Here is a 21000-nt window from a genome sequence, read left to right on the forward strand (position 1 = left end):
ACTCTAAAAGCAGGAGAATTTCAGACAAGAAACAATCAGGGTCAGCTAACACCTCCCAACAAAGGATTCCCCCAGGGATGAAACAGCCAAGCTTTGAAGCTGAAAGGCCATTAAATGCTAATCATTCTGGCTAATTGGAGCATTCATGCTTGCCTCCAACAGACAAGATTTCTTTCTCCCACCTTGGACATTATTCCACAGGCATATAAACCTCACTTGCCTGGCTGCTTCCTACCTAGGGAAACCATTGTTGGCCAGCATGAATAACACTGAATGGCCTTGCATCATCAAAGTCTGGCAAATCCTGTTTTCTGAGGGACACAGCCTTTCTTTCTGAGTGTATGCACTCAAGCACTGCATATGGGTATTTCTTCATCTACACAGACAGTAGAAGAACACAAAATATTGCAAAGAACAACACTCTGAAAACAGAGGAATTCCAGACATGAAACAATCTGGGCCAGATAACACCTCCCAACTAAAGATTCCCACAGGGAGGAAGAAGCCAGGCTTTGAAGCTGAAAGGCCATTGCATGCTAGTAATTCTGGCTACAGCATTCATACTTGCCTCCAGCAGACAAAAAAAGGAACAACACATATTGTATATTCACAAGCTTTAGTAAATAATATATACTAACTACCACCAATTCCTCAATACTTTATTTCCCATACCACCACACTTCACCACAGCAACGCGTGACACAGCTAGTTTTATATAGTATTTTAAATGATTTTGTGCAGGATACAAAGTTTGTGTACCTCGAGTCATTAGAAAGAAAAACTGTCACTATCTTAGCCATCCATGTAGACATTTAGATTTTGGATTTCAGACTTCTGGATCCTCAAACATTTTAAGCAGAGGGACAGCTCATGGCCCCCCAGACTGTTGGGGGGCTGAACCATAGTTTGAAAAAAAGAAAAAAAAAGAATGAATTTCTATGCACACTATACGTATCTTATTTGTAATGCAAAAAAAGAGAAAAGAAATAACAATACAATATTTAAAATGGAGAACGTCTTTAACCAACATAAACCTACAAATATTTCAATGTGAAGTATGGGTCTGCTTTTGGCTGATGAGATAGTCAAGTTAATTAAGATTGTTGTTGTTGTGTGCCTTCAAGTTGTTTCAGACTCAGGGCGACCCTTACTCTAAAGGATTCGGTAAATGACCTTGGAGGGCCACATCTCACCTGTGAGCATTAGTTTGGAGACCCTTGTTGTATGCATTTCAGTGGTGGTCTTTTGGCTGCTGATTCCTCAAGTCTCTAGAAGAATAAAAAACATGCTGTCAAATATGATTGGAGTGGGGGATCCAGTTCCACACATCAGATTGCATGGCTAGTTGGCCATGGAGGGGAATTTTAAAATTGAAGTGTCCATGCACTCTATTTAATGAAGATCTGCCATCAGTTTCATTTGAATTGCATTTTTTCACACTGCCCACATGAAATATCTCAACTTACTAAAACCAATAGGGATGGTATCTTAATTAAGCAGGTTTTGTAGCAGGTTACGTGTTTAAAAATTCTAAATGTTGCCTCTCTACTGGCGTTTCTTAGAACCCTTTCTCTTTCCAGAGAAGCCAAATGGAAATGTTTCAGTGTTTCAATCAGCTACTGAATTTAATAGGAACAAAGCAACAGATGACCTGTGAAAGAGCTCTGACACTGAAAATAGTAAAAGCCCATAAGACAACCTGTGAAACTTCCTTTACTGTTTCTTCTTATTTTCCCATCAGCATTGTGATCAAGATTGTGCACTCTCTCCCTTTTGGTATGAACTGTAGTGATGTGAAAATCACATGCTAATGAGAATTTCCTTTTGACTTTGAAACCAAAAGGTAAAATAGCTCTGATTTTTTAAAAAGTCTACAAACTCCTGAAAGTGTTTGGCCATTGCTGTGCTTCTTTGTCAGGATGATGAGGAAATGCATGTCAAAAGAAACCACATTCTTGTAAAACAAAGGAGCATGTGGCACTTAAAACCAGAAGTTTGTGTTTTGAGGTTTCATGGACCAAGGCCCACCTTGATAGATCTATTTGACAAAGCTGATATTTTACAAAAGACGTTGAAATGATACTGCAGCATGGGAAACTACAACGAATACTGGAATTCTGATTGTTTTTTTTAAAGAGGCCCTAATGTCCATAATTTCCTGTCTTTGATTATTGACTAATCAAACATACTTCTGATGTTTTCTGTGTCTTTCAGTAGTGTTTCTCTTAGTATTTTTTCTTTTAAAAATACTAGATGCCATTTGAGTATCTAGATCATGTATACAGTAGACAAAGTCTTTTGCTCTGAAAATGGTGCTGATCAGCTCAGCAGGACACAGGTGATCATTTAAGGTCACCATAGTGTCCTACAGCGAGAGAGAGAGGGGGGGAGGGGGGCGAGGGAGAGAAAACAGCTTAGTACACTCCCATCCTGCAGGGTATACTTTCAAGAAACCAAGAGAGAGAAAACTAGAACAATTAACTAGATACTATTGGTCTTTTGTCTTTCGTTTCTTTCTTTAGTCACTCTTTTCTGTTGGATTTCCACAATAAAATAGCACTCAATACAATTTTCACCAATGTAAAATTGCAATATCATACTCACTTAACTTAGAGATAAGCTTCACTGAACTCGGCAGGTCTAACTTCTTATGTATGCTTTGCTCTGCAGTTTAGATCCAGACTATGCTCTATACTCATTATCCTGTACCTATGTATATATTCTCTTGAACTCAATAGGATGTGCTTCTGAATACATATGCATAAGTGTGTGCTGTTAAGAGACTAAAGTTTATTTTTTATTTCGGCCTGATATATAAACTTATGTTGTGATTTTTGGGGGGAAACATTTTTAAAGGAAAGAAGTGAAATAAATACGGTTTTTCATCCTCTGGTTTCAGAAATAAATAGCTTCCAGAATTTTGATTAACTTAGGATCACAAGAACCTAAAATCATGGCTAAAACTATAGTGTATGAAGATAATTATCACTAGTGTAGTTCTTCTAAGTAGTAATCGCTGGTGGCAGGTTGCATAAATGGTACAATCTTTTTCTTCATTATCCTTTTAATATATACTTTAATATACAGTACCGTGATATCTTTTTTCAATTTTAGTTACAAATAAAATGGTTATGGATTGTAGTTCTGGCCTCTTGTATTAATTATATACCATAATCATACTGTTTAGCCTGCTTTTGGGTACTAAACAATATTATCCATGTATTTTGGTTAAATTTGTTCAGCATTTTCCTTTGACTGTCATTGTTTGTACATTGCATTTCAACTTAAAGCAAATCATGGGAATTTGCAATGAGTTTTTTAAAATGATTATTTTCTTTAAAAACAATCCACTAAAGACAATGACCTAGATACAGTTAAGACTACAGCCACTTAATAAAGAAATGTGAATTAACACTTATGTAAATTCCATTGTTTCTGTTGGTCTACTCTAGTTGAGACAAGCAACTGGACTTAATCCAATAGTTTTTGAGCATTTTGAAGGTGGTTTGAAAAAGGTATTGCTATTGTATATTTATTTTTATTTATTTATTACATGCATTTATACCCCGCCCTTCTCCCCAAGGGGACTCAGAGCGGCCTACATTCTGCCACGAGGGCCATCAACAAATATACTATAAAACAAAACAATTAAAACATGATAAAAATATACAAAAATTAAAACGCCGCAAGGCATAGTTCTTCAGCTGATACATCTGGTCAGATATGTTTTGTAGGTTTTTGAAACAATTTAACTTCTGGAAAACCTGTTTATAAAAAGCTAATGCTGGGGAAGCATTTTTTTCCAGCTCTTTTAGAGAGGCATACTATTTGAAATTTTATGGTTTAGTGCCACATCCCTGAACTTTGGATCTGGTGGTTCCTTGGATAGAGGTTTTTAATGTTAGCCGTGCAAGTAATCATAAAAATATTTTATTTTTAAAATCCTGAATAGGCATCACATTCAATTGAGATAATTATTTGTTGTGGTACCATAGTCCATCCCATTAATACGGTATGCTAAATGATAAGACCACATTTTACTTTATTTTCTTCAAACCATTCTGGCTTGTTTTGTTTTCTTCTCCCTTTGGGGATTGTAGTGCCCATTGTATTTCATATTCTCCAGATTTGGTGTACTGATGTTAATGATCAGTTAGTGTTTGTTTCCGATGTTCCCACACAGTTACATGGGAAAAAACTCCAGTGGACACAGGGGAATTTGCTTTGGGCTAAACATGTTTTGTTGGTCTGTGCCGCACATTGCATTGTGAGTTATTGTGAATGCCCTCTTGTTCCAGCAGTGAGACAGAAGGCCTTCAACAGAGAAGAGAGGACGTTATCAACATTACAGGTACCTGCCTGCTCTCTGCCTTAAAAGTTTCCTTCGTTTCTGTGATAGCATTTTCATCCGATTCTGAATCATGTAACAGTTTGAGTGTTGTGGAAATGTTATTTTCTCTGAAAAGAAAGAAAATACTCAGGAAACACTTGGATTATGCAACTGACAAATTATATAAGAAGTTGTGGTCTTCCTGTCTCCTGTACCTTAAGTGACCAAGTAAAAAAGAGTGTTATACAAAGAATTTTGGACATAGAAGCACAAAAAGAAATAGCCTCCCTTAATAAGGTTGCCAACCTAAAATGGCCGAGTCAATATAAATATACCTTCCAAACTGCCAACTATCTAAAAAGATTTTGGGGAAGTAATCACTCGAGCTAGATTTGATCAGCTTGATACAATGGTCAGATATGGGAGATTTAATAGCATCCCATAAAATAAACGGATTTGTATCTGCGGATTTATTTGACTGTAAATTATATCAGAAGGCGACAGACTTCTACCTTGGTCCATATATTAAATGGACAATGTGCTGGGAATCTCACATCAGAACAATGTATTTTATATGTGGCCAAGACACAAAAATAACATATAAAACAGCTCTGTATTTAAGCAAAACAATATGTTTGAGAACCACATATGTGGGGCTGATCTGGGTAAATTGTAGGGGTGATAAGGAAATATGATGTAAAAGGCGAAAGATTTATACGAAATTTATATGAAAGATTTCCCCTGAGCCTATATGTACTCCCCTAAGATAGTTTTTTTTTGGTCTGTTTGTTGGTAAGAGAAATTCTCAATAAAAATATTTTTTAAAGGAAATATGATGTATATATTCAGTTTTATCGTATTTTTTTACTGTGTTGTTATAAGTGTCTTATTTTAACTTACTACATAGAGTGTAATAAAGTCCTATCAAGCCTTATTGTTCCGTTTGGTATTGTGATACGGCCTAAGGACTACATGTATTACTATTCCCTGGGAAACACTCAACTTTGGGAGACCTACATCAAGTCCTGTATCAACATGTGAGGCCAAAGGGACTTAAATGTCCTTATAAATGGATTTGTGAATGGGACATGATTTATCCCATTTTATCTAGATATAATTTAGGCTTGGAGAGCGTTTCCCAAAGCGTATGCACGTTGCCACATTTGTGTCTAATCTACCTGCTTCCTCAAAACAGGAGGCGACTGTGTTCTACCACGAGTACCCTTTAATGAATGTGTTGAGGATGGCGCCAGCCTCACGTGTCTGAAAGAAACAGAGGGATCTCGAGGATGGGCATGGCGCACAATATACAGGGCTTTCCTGCCTCCTGTGCCTAGCATTCTTTCAGGGGGTAGATTTTTTTTCCCCAGCAGAACTGGAAAGGAGCTATTCTTCTGTCTTTTTGGCGAGGGGGAAGTCAGAAGGAGCGGCAAGGAGGAGCTCTGGGGTGCATTTGTGAGTGTGTGAGTGTGAGCGAGAGAGAGAGAGGAGGGCGCCTTGGCCGCCCTGTTTCCTGGTGCTCTGCTCTCTGACCCCAGTGGCAGTCTTCGCTCACTGCACCGCTTCTCTTCCTTCTTGGCTCCCCTTTCGCCCTCGCTCTCTTTCTGTGTTTCTTTCTCCCCGGCCCAGGCTCCTCTCCTTTCTTCCCCCTCCCAGCCCTTCCTTCCTTGCTTCCTCCCTCCCTCCCTCCCTCCCTCTCTGCCAGGCTCTCCTTTGCACTGCGGAGGCCCTCGGGGGTCGAAGGTGCTGCCCTCCCTGCCAAGCCTTCGCCTCCTCCGCCTCTTCTCCGGCGGCCAAGCGGCTCCTCCTCGGCACGGCTTCACCTCCGCCTCGCTCTGCCCTCATGGATCGGCTCCTTCCTCAGCACTGAAGACATCCTCGGGAAGACCCAGCCGCGGCCAGGATTCTCCCTTTCCCAATATTGTTGTTGTTATTCAAAAAAAGAAGAAGGAGCGAAGGTAAATCCCGCGGAGAAAGAGAGAGATGGCGAGCAGGGGGAGAGAGAGCGAGAGGGGCACTGACTCCTCGCCGCACACAAAGCCCTGGGTTAGAGGTGCCTTGTCAGAGGCGAGGGAGCCGAGAGGGCAAGCGGAGCAGGCGCCGCGGATGGGAAGGAAGAGGGCTGCGGAGGCGGGCTTCGGGTCCGAGGATCGCTTTCTCTTCTTCACTCTGTCTCTCTACCCCCCCCCCCCCACCCCCAAATTCCCGTGCCCCCCATCTCTCCTCCTCTTCGGCCTCGCTTCTGTGTGGATTTCTCACCGGGGGAGGGAAGGGGGTGCCGGGTGTTTTTCAGGGGACTTGGTTTGGCGGCGGCGGGTTTGGCAGGCTGTTGACTCGCTCGCACACTGATCGCTCGGGTGATCGGGGTTATAATGTTAGAGCACGACCGGAGGAGGAGGCGGAGGGTAGGCCAAGCCAGAGAGAGCGCGAGAGAGCAGCAAGCATTGTGTTGGGGCTGCAGCTTTGGCTGGGCGAACACGCCAGAGCCAAGGAGTCAAATGCAAAGTACAGCTCGCATTTAAGGAAAGCCCGGGGGGGAGGGAGTGAGAGATAGATAGAGAGAGAGAGAGAGAGAGAAGCCAACCTGCAACGTGTGGCTGGAGAGGAGGAGGAGAGGCTGGCGGAAGAGCCCTCTCCCCAGCCTCCCCTCTTCGCCTTGCCTTGCCAAAGAGCATTTGCTCAAGTCACCTCTTCCGAAAGGGGGGGGGGGCGCGCACAAATCACACAAAACAAAAAGTCTCGCCTCCCAGCCAGAGACTTTCCCTGGCCTCTTCGTCCCGCCTGACGGCTCCATTCGCAGCCCGCTAAACCTGCCCCGAGAGCAGAAAGGCTCGCCCTCCATCTCCCCCCCCCCCCCGGGCGAGGCCTAAAGAGCCCTGGGGAACCTTGGAGGGCATTTCGCGGGGGAGGACGAGGCGAAGAAAAGAACCCAGGAAAGGCGGCGAGAGGGCGGCATAGCTCACCCCTTCCCCGGCGGCTCTCCTTCCTTTCCTCCTGCTCCTCTTCCTCGAAGGGCGCCTTCCCTTTTCCCTTCCCCTCCAAGCCCGACCTCTTGCGAGGGGTCGGAGCGAAGCGGGAAAAGGGGCTGAAGGGGGGTGGTGTGGTCTGGCGTGTCTGGGGAGGAAAGGAAAGGGCCGCCTGGGTCTTGGTCGGGGAAAAAGGGGAGATGGAAAGTTTCCGCGCGCGCCGCCAAGCCCCCCTCCCCTCCCCTCCCCTCCCAAAAGCGGGGGGATGGAGAATGGGGTTTGGATGCCACTTGCGGGGAGATGAATGGCGCGAGGCGGGTGAAAATGGGGGAATGCTAGATTGGGAGGGGAGGAGGGGGAAGGCAGGGTGGTGGGGTGTCAAAGCCATTGGCCGCTGATTGTGATCAATCATTGCAAGAGGGAGGGGGAAGGGTGGGAGAGAGGGAGGGAGGAAGGAAAGAGAGAGAGAGCGGGAGGGAAGGAGGGAGGCAAACCCCCAGCACCCTGCCAGGATCCAGAGGAGGGCAGCCACCTTTACCAGGAGCGTGGGCCGGAGGAGAGAGTGGACCAGGCGCGGCTCTCCACGGCCACGAAGGGACACTTGCCAGGCTGCGAGGAGGTAGTGAGCAGCACAGCCTCTCTGGGGAGCCCTCTGGGCTGGAGGGGAGAGGGAGCCTTGCAGCACAGGGATGGATGGGGTTGCTTTCAGGCTTTTCACAAGTGTGTAGATGTGGGACGCAGGCTTTTTTTAATGAATGGAAGTCAGGCTGGTGACATTTGTAACAGGTGTTGGAGAGCTGATTTTTTTCAAAAGGGAGGATCAACATGAATTTGATAGAACTTTTTGTCATCCCCGTCTTACCTGCAGTTACCTTTCCCTCTGACTCTATATCAGCCAGGGACAAACTTTGGCCCTCCAGGTGTTTTGGGCTCCAACTCCCACAATTCCTAACAGCCGGTAGGCTGTTAGGAATTGTGGGAATTGGAGCCCAAAACATCTGGAGGGCCAAAGTTTGCCCATGGCTGCTCTATATAAATGGCGTGTTTGGTCTTTAGTTTCCTTTGCTTTGTTGTGAGACATAACAGCATTCTTGTCATTGAAAAGGTTTAGTGATACAGTATTATCAGAAATGCAAGTATATTTGTGTGTGCCATACATATACAGTAGAGTCTCACTTATCCAACACTCGCTTATCCAACATTCTGGATTATCCAATGCATTTTTGTAGTCAATGTTTTCACTGTATCATGATATTTTGGTGCTAAATTCGTAAATACAGTAATTACTACATAGCATTACTGCATATGGAACTACTTTTTCTGTCAAATTTGTTGTATAACATGATGTTTTGGTGCTTAATTTGTAAAATCATAACCTAATTTGATGTTTAATAGGCTTTTCCTTAATCCCTCCTTATTATCCAAGATATTCGCTTATCCAAGCTTCTGCTGGCCAGTTTAGCTTGGATAAGCGAGACTCTACTGTACTTGCATTTAAGCATTGAAGCGCACACAAATAGATGCATAGCTACATATACACCCACAATTTGCTAGATACTAGGTCAAGTAGATATAAGCAGGGTTGAAGTTCCAGTCTAAAAAATAAGGCAAATTTGTGCTAAAAAGGCTAAAAAGTATGCACACACACATATGTATGTGTGTTATGCATATGTATGTATGTAACACACATTTGTGTTTATGCATGCATATGTATTTATTCATACATTCCATACACTCAATACTAGGTTGAATGGACACAAGCAAGGATAAGTACATTGTTTATTGGGTTTTGTACTAGCGTTGAATGTTTAACATTTTTGCTTTAGTTTGGAATTATTATTATTAAGTTCTGATTTATCTAAGATCACATTGTACATGGTTGCAGAGGAGACAAATTTGTACTAGAAAACACTTCAAGTAAGTGCTGTGTACATTCTGCACACCGCTGTGTGGGTTCAATTTAAAGGGTTGAATGCTTGTTCTGATACAAGTCTTGTCAGAAAAGTTCAGTGATGCTTTACTCACAGGGAAGAGTTATATCTTAACTGGCTAATATTTATTTTAGGCTTCAGTCATAAAACTTTTTTTAAAAATCCACAATGGTACACCCCATTGAAAACAGCAGGAGTTAATTCAGATCAACAGGAATGGGTGTGTACTTTGTATCCATTATTTTGAGCTATTAAAAAGAGTACAACACCTGACAGAAACCTGTGAAGAGGCTCTAGTATTAGTATCTTACTTAACTGTACATTTTTAAAATAAAAATCTTTGGGAACATCTCTATTTTGTCCAAGTAAGACTAGTTAAAAGTAAAAAAAATTCCAACAACCCCTAATACTTCATATGATGGAAGAAAGTGATGGTTTCTTCATTCTCCACATGGCTGTTAGTATCTGTTTCCTTTATAGTGTGTAAGGTGTGCTTGGTATTTAGTTTTCTTTGCTTTACTGTGAGGACATAACAGTGTTCTTGTCATTGAAAAAAATGGTGATGTAGTGTTGTCAGAAATGTGCACAGTGCTTTTTGTCGTGAGCAAGAAATAAAGCAGTCCTGCTTTTTATCTTTTATAGACTGAATGTCTTTGTGATAGTTTGCCATTGTATAGATAACTGATTGTATTCCTACAAGGTGCACACTCATTCCAAGGCAATCCTGAGTGTTATATTTATGTATATGATGTTATATACACATTTTTCTCACTGTCATAATGTTAAAATGAGTGGTAAGGTAGTCAGTATTTTCTTGTGTGCATGTACACAACTTTCTCAGACTTTTATCAAGAGAAGACTAGCAGAGGAGGGACACAAGTCCTCATGGGGCGGCTAATATAAATTTGCGAAAGTTTTGAAGTACTCGGCTTCTGTCTTTACATTTTCTTCAAAGAGCTCTTCATTAAAGCAGATTATAATCAGGCACTTCTGATATGAAAGCAGTCTGGCTGCACTAAAAAACATTAAAGGCAAATTAATAAAATGGATAATAAAATAAAAGGCAAATTAATAAAAGCAGTCTGCTCAGACATAATATATGACCTTTATTTACTAGTTTGCTAGTCACTGATTGACATTCTAAAAGTTATTTGTATATAGAAAGCTATGTGGGTTTAGAATGGTTGCACAGTATTTCATATTTAAATGTACTGGAGAAATTTAACTTCAAAGGCGGATCAATATTCTTTGACTTTAAATTAGTTCATTTTTTCTTAAAGAGTTTTGAATGTTATACTATGCATATATTTAATATAGACACAATATTCTCTGCAAAGTTGGTTGCTGCTTGTAAATTCTGTGGCTATAAATTAGGTCCCCGCCTTTTTGCTTGTAGTGGATTGATGTAAATATAGTTTAGTACAGTATTCTTTTTTTTTTTTAGGATGAACAAAGAGATGAGATTGTGTTTAGTTCACATTGCCTTCTATCCAATAGAATTTGCTTTGGGCAAGGAAAAAAATATGGCCATACCATTTCAACTCTGCCTAAAATTCTCATACTACAAAGTGAGTCTCCCCCGCCCCCAATCCCTAAGCTCTGAGGGCTAACATTCGTTTTTTAATGACACTCATTTCTCTGCCGAGAAGATGTTTTCATTTGTATTTACTCTTCAGTGCAGTGCAATTATGCAGTTCCTCACTGCACACTGTCTTCGCAGTTAGTATCTCAAAAGAGAATTACAGTCTTCACAACAGAACTGCAATTGGAAGCAGGTGTTGTGTTTTACTGTTATGCAAAATAACAGTAAAATATAATTGTGGGGGAAATTAAGGAAACAGCTGCAAACTTGATATGGAAGCTCCATTACAATTTGTAGGCAGTTATCCTACACCACAAACTGGGCAAAGATTTGACTCGTGTATCTTATTCTGGCAATTTCATTCTCTGCTCTATTATGTGTATGTTTATACCAAGTCAGAGATTGAGGCAAAGACCAAGAACATTGTTTCTGAAATCCACTAATACATAAGGGCAAGATCTTAACTTTCTTTCATCAGCTTTTTTCCCATTAACCTGCAGTGGAAAACAAAGCCCGACTCTTAATTCCTGGAAAGGAAGTTGTGAGATTCTTTAACCTGCCCAACATATGGAAGAATACATAGGCCTGAGGTTGTAAAATAATAAAATAAATCACCTATGTGAGCCCATCTGCCTTTTGGAAGGCTCTTTTCTAGAATTTTGTACCCAGCAAGTGTTCATATTGCCCAGGCACACACTTGCCTAAATGCAAATGTGTGCCACATACTTGAATTTACGTGTGATGGAACAAATTCTCTTTACGAGTAAACCTAATACAGTATATTTGCAAGGAGAAAAAAATACAACGTAATGCATTGGCCTTCACCACTCAGTTGGAGCCAGTCTAATACATTTTATTATATGATGAAATATACAAGACATATGGGAAGTGTGGATAGTGCGCACTTCAGGACAGCAGCTTTTTGATGTCTCAACTCTATACATTTTGAAGTTAGAAGAAATGTTTTAAATCATTATTATTTGGAAAAATTTGGGCAAGATAATACTAGTTAGCATAATGTGATGATTAGAAATGCTTCGTAGCCATTAGCCACCAAGTAATTCCATGTCAGCCTTAGCAAGTATATATAAAATGAAGAAATATAAGTGAAATAATTGAGTAGAATATTTAGTTCAGCTGAAACAATGAAAATATTTTAACACACAGCAATAAATAAGTTTTTATTTGAGTGTAAAGTGTAAATGCTTGCTTAGGATAAATAGTTCTTTGAAAGAAACAAGGAATGAGACACTAAGGGCCCTTCTACACAGCCATACAACTCAGAATATCAAGGCAGGAAATCCCACAATATCTGCTTTGAACTGGAATATATGGCTGTGTGAACTCAGATAACCCAGTTCAAAGCAGATATTGTGGGATTTTCTGCCTTGATATTCTGGGTTATATGGCTGTGTGGAAGGGCCCTAGGTGATTCCCCCCCCCCCCCCCCCCGGCTGCCTGTTCTACAGGCTCTTTAATGAAATGAAGAGTGGATGGAGTTGGGAGGAATAACAGAAAAGGGAGTCCATTTGGATGGACTTTACCAAGTTCTTATCTAGGCCAGCATTCATTTTAAAGAAAAAGTTGCTGAATCCTTCTGGGTGCTTACATTAGGGCCACAATGGTGATACCCATGATGTTGGTAGTTGCTGTGTTTCTCCCCTTAATCTGATATATAGACGGCACACATCTTCTGAATGTGGATGCTTTGTTTAAGGTTTAAAGTTGCTAGTAGTTGATAAACATAATCTTATCTAGCTAGTTTTTAAAAAATGCTGTTAAATCCGTGACTACATTTTATTGTGAATTCTGTTAGTCAAGGAATGTAGTTTGTTCAGAATCAGTAACTTGTGACTGTTTTCAATGTACTGTCAATTGATTTTGTTGAGTGACCCTGAATTCCAGTATTATAGAAGTAGGGAGAAAATAGTTCTTACAATTTTTTATACATTTCACCATGTTCTATCTAAAACCTTGGATTCAATGTAGTTATCAGCGTCCCCCACATCAGAACACTTCAGCCTTGTTAGCTTTTTCCTTGTACAGAATCTGCTCCCACATTTTGATTATTTTAGTTGCTGTTTTATGCACACTTTGAGGTGTAATAGCTGGAACTATTGTAAGTGTGGCCATGTGATCGATTTATATCATATCCTTGATTATGTGAGGGTTGACCTCATGAAATGATGAATTCTGGTACATTGTAACTTTGCTACAATATCAACTTTGTGTTAAATACTTTGAGATTAATTAATTGGAATATTTGTTGCAGTGCATTCTAGTAATAGAAGGACCTGCCTTTTATACACTTGAATGAGAATTGACAAAAGGCACCAAATGCTGTCTGATCTTGGAAACTGAACAGGGTTAGACCTGATTGGTACTTGGATGGAAGACCATAATTGATACCAGGTCCTAATGGCCACATTTAAGAAGAAGGAACCGTCAAAACCCTTTCTGAGTCTTCCATACCCAATAAAATTCTATGAAATTCATGGGGTCACCATAAGTCACAGGCAATTTGAAAATATGTGCAAAATGAAAATGTTTGGAGGAGAAATGAGAGGAGGAATGAAAGTCATAGTTGATAAAAGGTGTTCTAAGTTTTATGGGTTAAGAAAAATTCAGAAAGTCCTTCTTTAAGATAGTGCATAGCCCTGCCAATTATTCATTTAGAGTAGTTGGGGCAAAAATTAAGACTTTAAGAAAACTCCTAATGTCTTGAAACACATGAAAATAAAACAATAGTATTTCAGCATAAGAATTAGCTGGAGTAAAGAGTTGTGCCACAGAGTATTCATGTTCAGTCAGGCAGTGGACAGACCCGACCTCTTGCATGTTATGCAGTTCTATTTCTTTACTATTCTGTGGTATCTTACATGTATAATTCCCACTGAGTTTTTTTTATTATTCCTCAAAGATGTGTGGTGCAAACCAGCAGAAAGGTTCCTGGGGAAAAAATCCAGTGCTGTATTTTTCCCTGTAAAATTTTCCATACAACTCACCCACTTATCTATAGTTGTCTGAGTTGTTGTACTGTAATTAATCCTTTCGTGAAACACAATGTTCAACTAGTTGTAATGAATTAAGTTTTTCTCAACTAGAAATGGAACTGATAAGTAATGCAGAGGGTGAGTCAGTCAGTGAAGTTGAGCAACATTTATACTTCAGCAAAAGGAAATTAAGCCCTTGATATATGCATTCTAAAAATACTGATCTTTGAGGTATAGTCATTTGTGTCCGATATATGGAAATTATATCCTATTCCCTTTACATTTTTGCAAATACTCCAATAAACTAATTTCAACATAATCATAGTATTTTATTATTCCTAACTGTGATATGTAAACCAATATACTAAACCAGATAATGTTATTTAGGGTATTACTTCCAGAAAACACCATCATTGATTCCCATTAGATTTATAATTATTACGATCATCGCCTTGCTGTCACCAAAATGTGGTGTTTTGTCTACACACAAGTTGATATTCCTAGAACATGGTTGTTATTAATATTGATGTAGTGTGCATTTTATTTGGATATCATGACAATCTTGGTTGAACCCAGTTCCTAAAAGGAGCTTCACATTTACACATTTCTCTGTATTTTTCTAGACGTCTGCAGAGTTCATGAGGACATCTCTAAGTTACAACGTTGGCTGAAACACAATGCCCACCTCCGTCCTTTGCTCTGGAAAGTTGTAAGTTGCTCATGTCTATAAAGAGGAAGCATGGCTCATGGAATTCCTTCACAAGGCAAAGTTACCATTTCAGTGGATGAATACAGTTCAAATCCAACCCAGGCGTTCACACATTACAACATTAACCAGAGCAGGTTCCAGCCTCCACATGTACACATGTAAGTAACATGAGTGCATTCACCTTGATTTTTGAACGTTACTTAATCATTTTGCAATTGGATCTCACCAGATGGAATGCCATAAATTTTACTTGCCTTTTGTTCACATAATTTGGCTGCCCTTGTACATATTTGGAAGGCAAATCAAGGTGAAGTGTCTCCCCCCGTTCCCCCCGCACTTAGATCCTGGAACAGGACAGTTGCTTCAGAGTGTTAACCCAGCGGTTTAACACAGTGAGGGTAAAAAAACCCAAGAACCATTTTTTTAAAAAAGTTGCCATTCTTTTAACATTTATTGTGATAATATTTTCAAACTTCTTAAATGTCTTAGAAAAAACTTTTCAAAACACAGTAGGAATGTTCACACAAAGATTGCATGAATTGTGGTTTGGAAATCCTTATCCATGCGCTGATGGCAAACGTGGCAGTTCTGGAATTATTGCTTTCCTCCACTATAAATTAGGTGACAATCCCCCCTCCCAAATTTGTTGCATGGTTAATCAGGCAAATTAGTTCAGTGGGGAGTCCAACTGTCAGGGGCTTGGTGAAGCCTCGGTGTCATTTTGTGAGCTGAATGCCTCCTAGCAGACTTGTAGCTTATTGATTTCACTGAAACTTGCCAAAGGGACATATTTCTTGAAAATGTGAGCACCCTTCCTCCACCCTTCTGCACTCAGCTGCGAAATAGGCCTAATTGGGACTAATTGTCTCCTGATCACTGAATCCTTTGTCCTTCTTGTTGTAAGGGGAGTGTGTGCCGCATGCTGCATTCCTCTTACAAGGAGGAAGACAAAGGATTTCGAGACTGCTGAACTGTTAGCCCCAAGAAATACAAATGCTGCATTAAAATAATGTTTATGGCCTGAACTTTAACCAACAAAGGCAGAGCAAAAGGCGCCTTTGCCCAGCCTGCTATGTTTTGGTATCGTGTTTTTTGTGAGCTCAGATGATGCTAGGCAGGACTTTATAGAGGTAAAGTGTTTGTGCACACATAAACAGTTTTTAAAGAACTAAGTGAATTATTAAAATCTAGATTTCCTTCCCATGACTTCTTCACTATTTTTCCCCAGATAATATATTGTCAGGGATTTGATTTTTTATCAGCTATTTTTAGTTAATACTTTTTTTCTCCTAATGGTCTGACAGGTAAGTTAAATGATAAAACGGGCAGCTTTTGACTTTATATTGATCCAAAGCGGATGTGGTATTTTATTCATTCAGTTTTTATCTAGTATGATTTCTAAGACATGTTGTTACATTGAACTGTCTTTGCTATAAGATACAGAATATTAGATGAGGTGATTTTCCTTTTTCCAACCAACTTTTATTGAATGGGGAGTAATGTGCTAGCCCTCAAATTGTGCAGAGCTCTTTATTAAGCAGATTGAAAAGGCAACATGTACACATGTTTAATCACTTAAGTAATATAGTGAAACAGTAACAGAAGTAAAATAAATGATCATGACTCAAGAAGTGTTCAGTTAGGGCAGGATGTTCAAAAGCCTCCATGAAAGTTCTGTGAATTTTAAATGTGGTCTAATGTTGAGTACATATGTATGGTAGGGGTACCCGGGAATATAGTTCAAAACTAAAAAGGCTGGAAGCTTTTCAAGTTTGCCCTTTCACATGGCTTATGTAATGATGAAATAGGGGGGGGGGGGTAGAATCTAAGGCCATTACTATAACAAATATTGTTCAGCTGGTTGTTGCACCTGACCCTCAGTCTATTTTCTTTATTCAAATACAGTACATAATACTCAACGTCTTCTGCAATATTTTTGGATATGACAGGTGGAGTTTGTCTTTTTCAACAGTGGAAATTGGCCAAAGAGAAAACATAGGGTCCTGACATCATGAAGTGGATTTAGATAACCTCTGTTGATAATAAGTTACCGACTAAAAATCACCTGGGTCAGTTTCTAAGAATGGGCTTCTGCCTGAAGAAGCTATTCACACTTTGAAAGTGGGAGGGAAAAATTATTTCTCCTTCCTGCAGCACTACCATGCCGTAGACATCTGCTTCATGAGGCTAGGAAAGCCTCTCCGCAGTACCATGGAAGATGACAGATAGGAGGGAGAGTGTTGCATTTGAGATTTAATTGTGTTTCTAAAAATATGGATAGAATTATATCTATGTATCCATGAGTGCAACATTACTAACTATATTTTAGATGAAGTATCTCTGCAGTTTCAAGTATAGACATGAAATATTTTGCTGTTTATTGAGTATTGAGTCTTAGCAAGTATTGCACAGTGTGTGTCCTATGCATTTCAGGAGGCTACGCCAAGATGAGTGGTTGAGTTATGTATATAATGCAGTTGCCATTATAAATTCAGAATCAGATGTTGTGCAACTTATGTGTAGGAGAGTGCACTTGGCTTACATTTTGATCCAGTCCTTGCCAACTTTGGCTTGCTATGATGTTTGAACTAAAATGCACATATAATAATGTTTTTTTCTTCTTGAGTAGGATACTGGCGTGTATAACAGAGCTTTTAAATAAGTAGGCAGTGTGTGTGTATGTGGTGGCCCTGTTGTACTTCATCAACTGTTGCAAAAGCTGCATTTTCTTATATGTAGTTCCAGCTTTATGTTTGGAAAGAATGCTACTAAAGCCCTATGAGGGTTTGGTCAGTGAGGTGTGAATTCAGCAGAGAAAATAGTTTCTCATGGAAGGGTTGAGGCTTTTCTCCCACAGTTTTGTATTGAAAATAAGGCGTCTACAGTGTTGTTTTTGGTTGCAGTTGTTGTTGTCTGCTTTGACTGATGTCGGCTTTATGAATGAGATCTCTAGAAGTTCTAGCAAGTAAACACCCTGTTTAGGTTTGGCAAATAAAACCCTGTAACTTTTGAATCAGGGCATCTGTAATGTGTCCGCCTTCCTCTTTTCCAGTTCTTTCATAGCTTCCCTTCCAAGTCCTAGCCTTTTTTGATTTCTTGACTATAGTCTTCATTTTGATTAATGACTGAGCCAGTGTTTATAAAATTTGTAGCTATTTCAATGTTTTCATCGTGTGTTCTTGTTATGTAGATATTTTGTGGTCCTTTTACTTGGTTTTGTTTTGTTATTCTGTCATTTCAGTGGCATCTTGTGCAAAATATAAGTTACACAGCAACCCCCAAAGTGGGTATGTTCTACCTATAAAGAGAACTGAGAAAAAATAAGCCACTTTTCAGTAACTGGAGAGTTTGGATGTTTCCATGATATGGCCATGGTGCTAGCAAGTGTTGAGGTGGGAGTTTTTATTTTATAGAAAAGGAAAACAACTGAGAAGGAGTGTCAAATTTTTATTAGACAGATTTAAAAATAATGTACAGCTAATCCCTAAATTCTGCACTAGCAGCACCACCCTTCAAGACACTTCAGAAATTATTTGAAGGTTGTGATATTGTGTGGTATTGAATTAAAAGAAGACTTGCATTCTAATTGTAGAACTCTTTGAACTGATTTCCCAATGTCCTAAATATTTCTTTCTCTTTTAGATTGTTTAACAATTTCTTTGTCAACTGAATTTCACTATAAGTTAGATTTTTTTAAAAGACAGGCATATTTTTTCTCTTTATGGGCAGAATTTATTCATTTTTAGTTATTTAATTATTCAGAATGCATGCCCATGGTCCAGGGCTTAAACACTTTAAAGGCACCAGATCTTGTCATCTTGGAAGCTAAGCAAGATCATCTCTGGTTAGTACTTGTATGAGAGGCTGCTAACAAATATCAGATGCTGAGAGCTACCTTTCAGATGAAGGAACCACATCTGAGTATTTCTTGCAACCATAGTCCTGAAAGGGTGTTTTAGAAATAAATTTTACAAACTACCCTGGCTCCATAAGATCACAAAAGTAATACGATGATTAAAATATAATATGATATAATACAGCATAATACATGAGAAAGTATAATAGTTTCAATTTTGGATTTGAACTGGAATTGAGGTTCACTTGAACAGGCTTGCATAACTTGTCACCCATCCAGAAAATGCAGTCTACCAGCTTGCTGTAAGTCGTAGTAGTAGTAGTAGTAGTAGTAGTGTACTGAGTGAGTAAAGGGAGTTAGTGCTTTTTAAAAGGTTCTCCTGGGACAATCTAGGCTTTTTTGCCACTCAGTTCAAATAAATAGTTGGCTTTTTAAATAAGAGTAGTATACCTTAACTTTTATTTTAAAAGCACCCATCCCCTTATCTAAACAGAGTGGTGAAAGTATCATTGGCACCTCTGAGGTGGCACTCAGGTTTTTCTCTTTCCATGGAAAGATCCCCAACTTTTCCAGCACTCATATGAAAGTCCCTAATTTTGTCCCCATAATCTGCTCTCAATCTATGAATGAAGTTGATTTATATATGAGTATGTATGCTATATCTTGCCTTTCTCTGCTATGGAACCCAAGGTGACTTGCAGTGTGAGTTAATACAAAATAAAGCTGAAACAATATATATAACAGTCCTTTAAAACATTAAACAGAAAATCCAAATTTAAAATGGTTTAAAACACATTCCAAGAACTCTAATGACAAAAATATAGCATACCCTATGAAAAGATTCATTTGCTATTTGCAATTAAAAGCCATAGGCCTGTTTAAATAAAACGGTCCTTGTCCCCGGTAGAAAAGAATGCAGGGAGGAGTCCTGCCTTGTTCCCTGGGGCAGGGAGTCCTACCAAGAAGGCTCCATCCTGAACCTTACCAGTGGGATTGAGAGAAAGCCCTCTCCCTAAAATTGTAAGCTGATTGTCTTGGATGTTTAACAAGGAGAAAGGTGAAATGTAAATTAAATACAAAACCTTTTGCTTGTTGAATCAGCAAGTCTCCTTTAGCTTAACCTATGCATAGCCTCATTGTGAATATATGGTAAACTGAGATAAGCTCATTCCAATGATTCCCTTAACCTTTTGGAAGAAGAGTGATACAATTAATAAAAATAAAACAGTCTGCATGAGAACATTCTTTCACATAGCTAAGTATTCTGTAGATTTGCACTATCAAGTCTTCCCTACATACAAAGATTTCAGATGCTTTACATTTTCAGATTTGGTAACAGGATTTGGGAAAAGAGAATACAAAACTCAGAGGAATACAGATATACAGAACATTAGTGACTATATTAGTGACTACATTAGGGGCCAGGATGTGGCGCAGGCTGGTGAGCAGCCTGCTGCAATAAATCACTCTGACCATGAGGTCATGAGTTTGAGGCCAGCCCGTGATGGGGTGAACACCTGTCAATTAAAAAAATAAAAAAATAGCCCCTGCTCATTGCTGACCTAGCAACCCGAAAGATAGTTGCATCTATCAAGTAGGAAATAAGGTACCACTTATAAAGTGGGGAGGCAAATGTAACTAATTTACGACGTTGGAATGAGGAAGTGCCGTCACAGTGGATGATGAAGCAGCTGCTCCCCCCTGTGGCCAGAATCGAACATCCCCTCAGGAGAAGGTTAAATTGCCTCTGCGTCTGTCTCTGTCTCGGTTCTATGTGTATATGGGCATTGAATGTTTGCCCTATATGTATATAATGTGATCCACCCTGAGTCCCCTTTGGGGTGAGAAGGGCGGAATATAAATACTGTAAATAAATAAATAAATATATGGCATCAGTGATGTTTGAACTGTCAGATCTTTTTATTGGTTTGCTTTATTGCTCTGAAAACATTTAGAGTTTTTTAAAAATACAAGCCAACATGGCCTTCAAAGGAATTTTGATGTTTCTTTGGAGCATTGGATCTCACACTTCCAAGGCCTTCCTGGCTTGTATTGCTTTATTTATAGGTTGGGTACAACATGAAAAAAAAACATTGAAGTAAATGGTTAAACCTATGTGTTTGGTTCTAATAATTTTGCCCTGGGATGCTAGAAGTTGTGAAAAGTGCAATTGATCTCTGTTAAGCTCCTCTGACTCAGGGTCATGGTTTCCTTGACTGAGTCAATCCACCTTGAAGGTAGTCTTCCCCTTTTCCTGTGGCCTCCTAACTTACCAAACATGATTGCCTTTTATATTGAGTTATGCCTTCTTGTGATGTGTCAAGTTTACGCATACTCACCTAAACCTGACACTTCTAGTAAGAGTTCGGGTTTGATTTGCCCTAAGATGCTTTGATAACTTTTTTTAGCAGTCCATGATATCTGTAGAACTCTTCTCCAGCACTATATTTTGAATGAGTTGATTCTCTTCCTATTTGCTTTCTTCCCTGTTCCACTTACATAACCATATATGGAAATTGGAAACCCAATAGGATGGAAGACCATCCTAACTTTAGTATTCAATTATGTTTAGTTCCTTCATAGTTGTAGTTCCTAGTGTTCTCCATTCCGATTAATGACGGAGCCATGGTAGA

At 39.5% G+C, this 21000-nt stretch overlaps 1 protein-coding gene and 1 long non-coding RNA gene across 7 annotated transcripts in view; one reads left to right on the plus strand and one right to left on the minus strand.

Annotated features, from left to right (window-relative positions):
• Nucleotides 1-7658, minus strand: part of LOC107982745 (uncharacterized) — a 159480-nt gene extending 151822 nt beyond the window's left edge. For 2 of the 3 annotated variants that reach the window (XR_010006166.1, XR_010006157.1), the window contains exons 1-2: nucleotides 7294-7658; nucleotides 1194-1268 (exon numbers count right to left, since the gene is read on the minus strand). This is a non-coding gene — a long non-coding RNA (uncharacterized LOC107982745). Of the gene's footprint in view, nucleotides 1-1193; nucleotides 1269-6914 lie in introns of all 3 variants that reach the window. The other variant, XR_010006173.1, reaches the window with a different exon arrangement.
• The window catches only part of mpped2 (metallophosphoesterase domain containing 2), a 177615-nt gene continuing 162264 nt past the window's right edge, over nucleotides 5650-21000 (plus strand). The window contains exons 1-2 of one of the 4 annotated variants that reach the window (XM_008106423.3): nucleotides 5650-6288; nucleotides 14426-14511. In XM_008106423.3, coding sequence (XP_008104630.1) covers nucleotides 14480-14511 — 32 coding nt within the window. In that variant the 5' untranslated portion in view covers nucleotides 5650-6288; nucleotides 14426-14479. Of the gene's footprint in view, nucleotides 6289-7778; nucleotides 7916-14425; nucleotides 14670-21000 lie in introns of those variants that run through there. The other 3 variants (XM_062980229.1, XM_016992821.2, XM_016992814.2) reach the window with 3 other exon arrangements.

The sequence above is a fragment of the Anolis carolinensis genome, chromosome 1 (genome assembly GCF_035594765.1).
Source record: "Anolis carolinensis isolate JA03-04 chromosome 1, rAnoCar3.1.pri, whole genome shotgun sequence".
Lineage (NCBI taxonomy): Eukaryota > Metazoa > Chordata > Lepidosauria > Squamata > Dactyloidae > Anolis > Anolis carolinensis.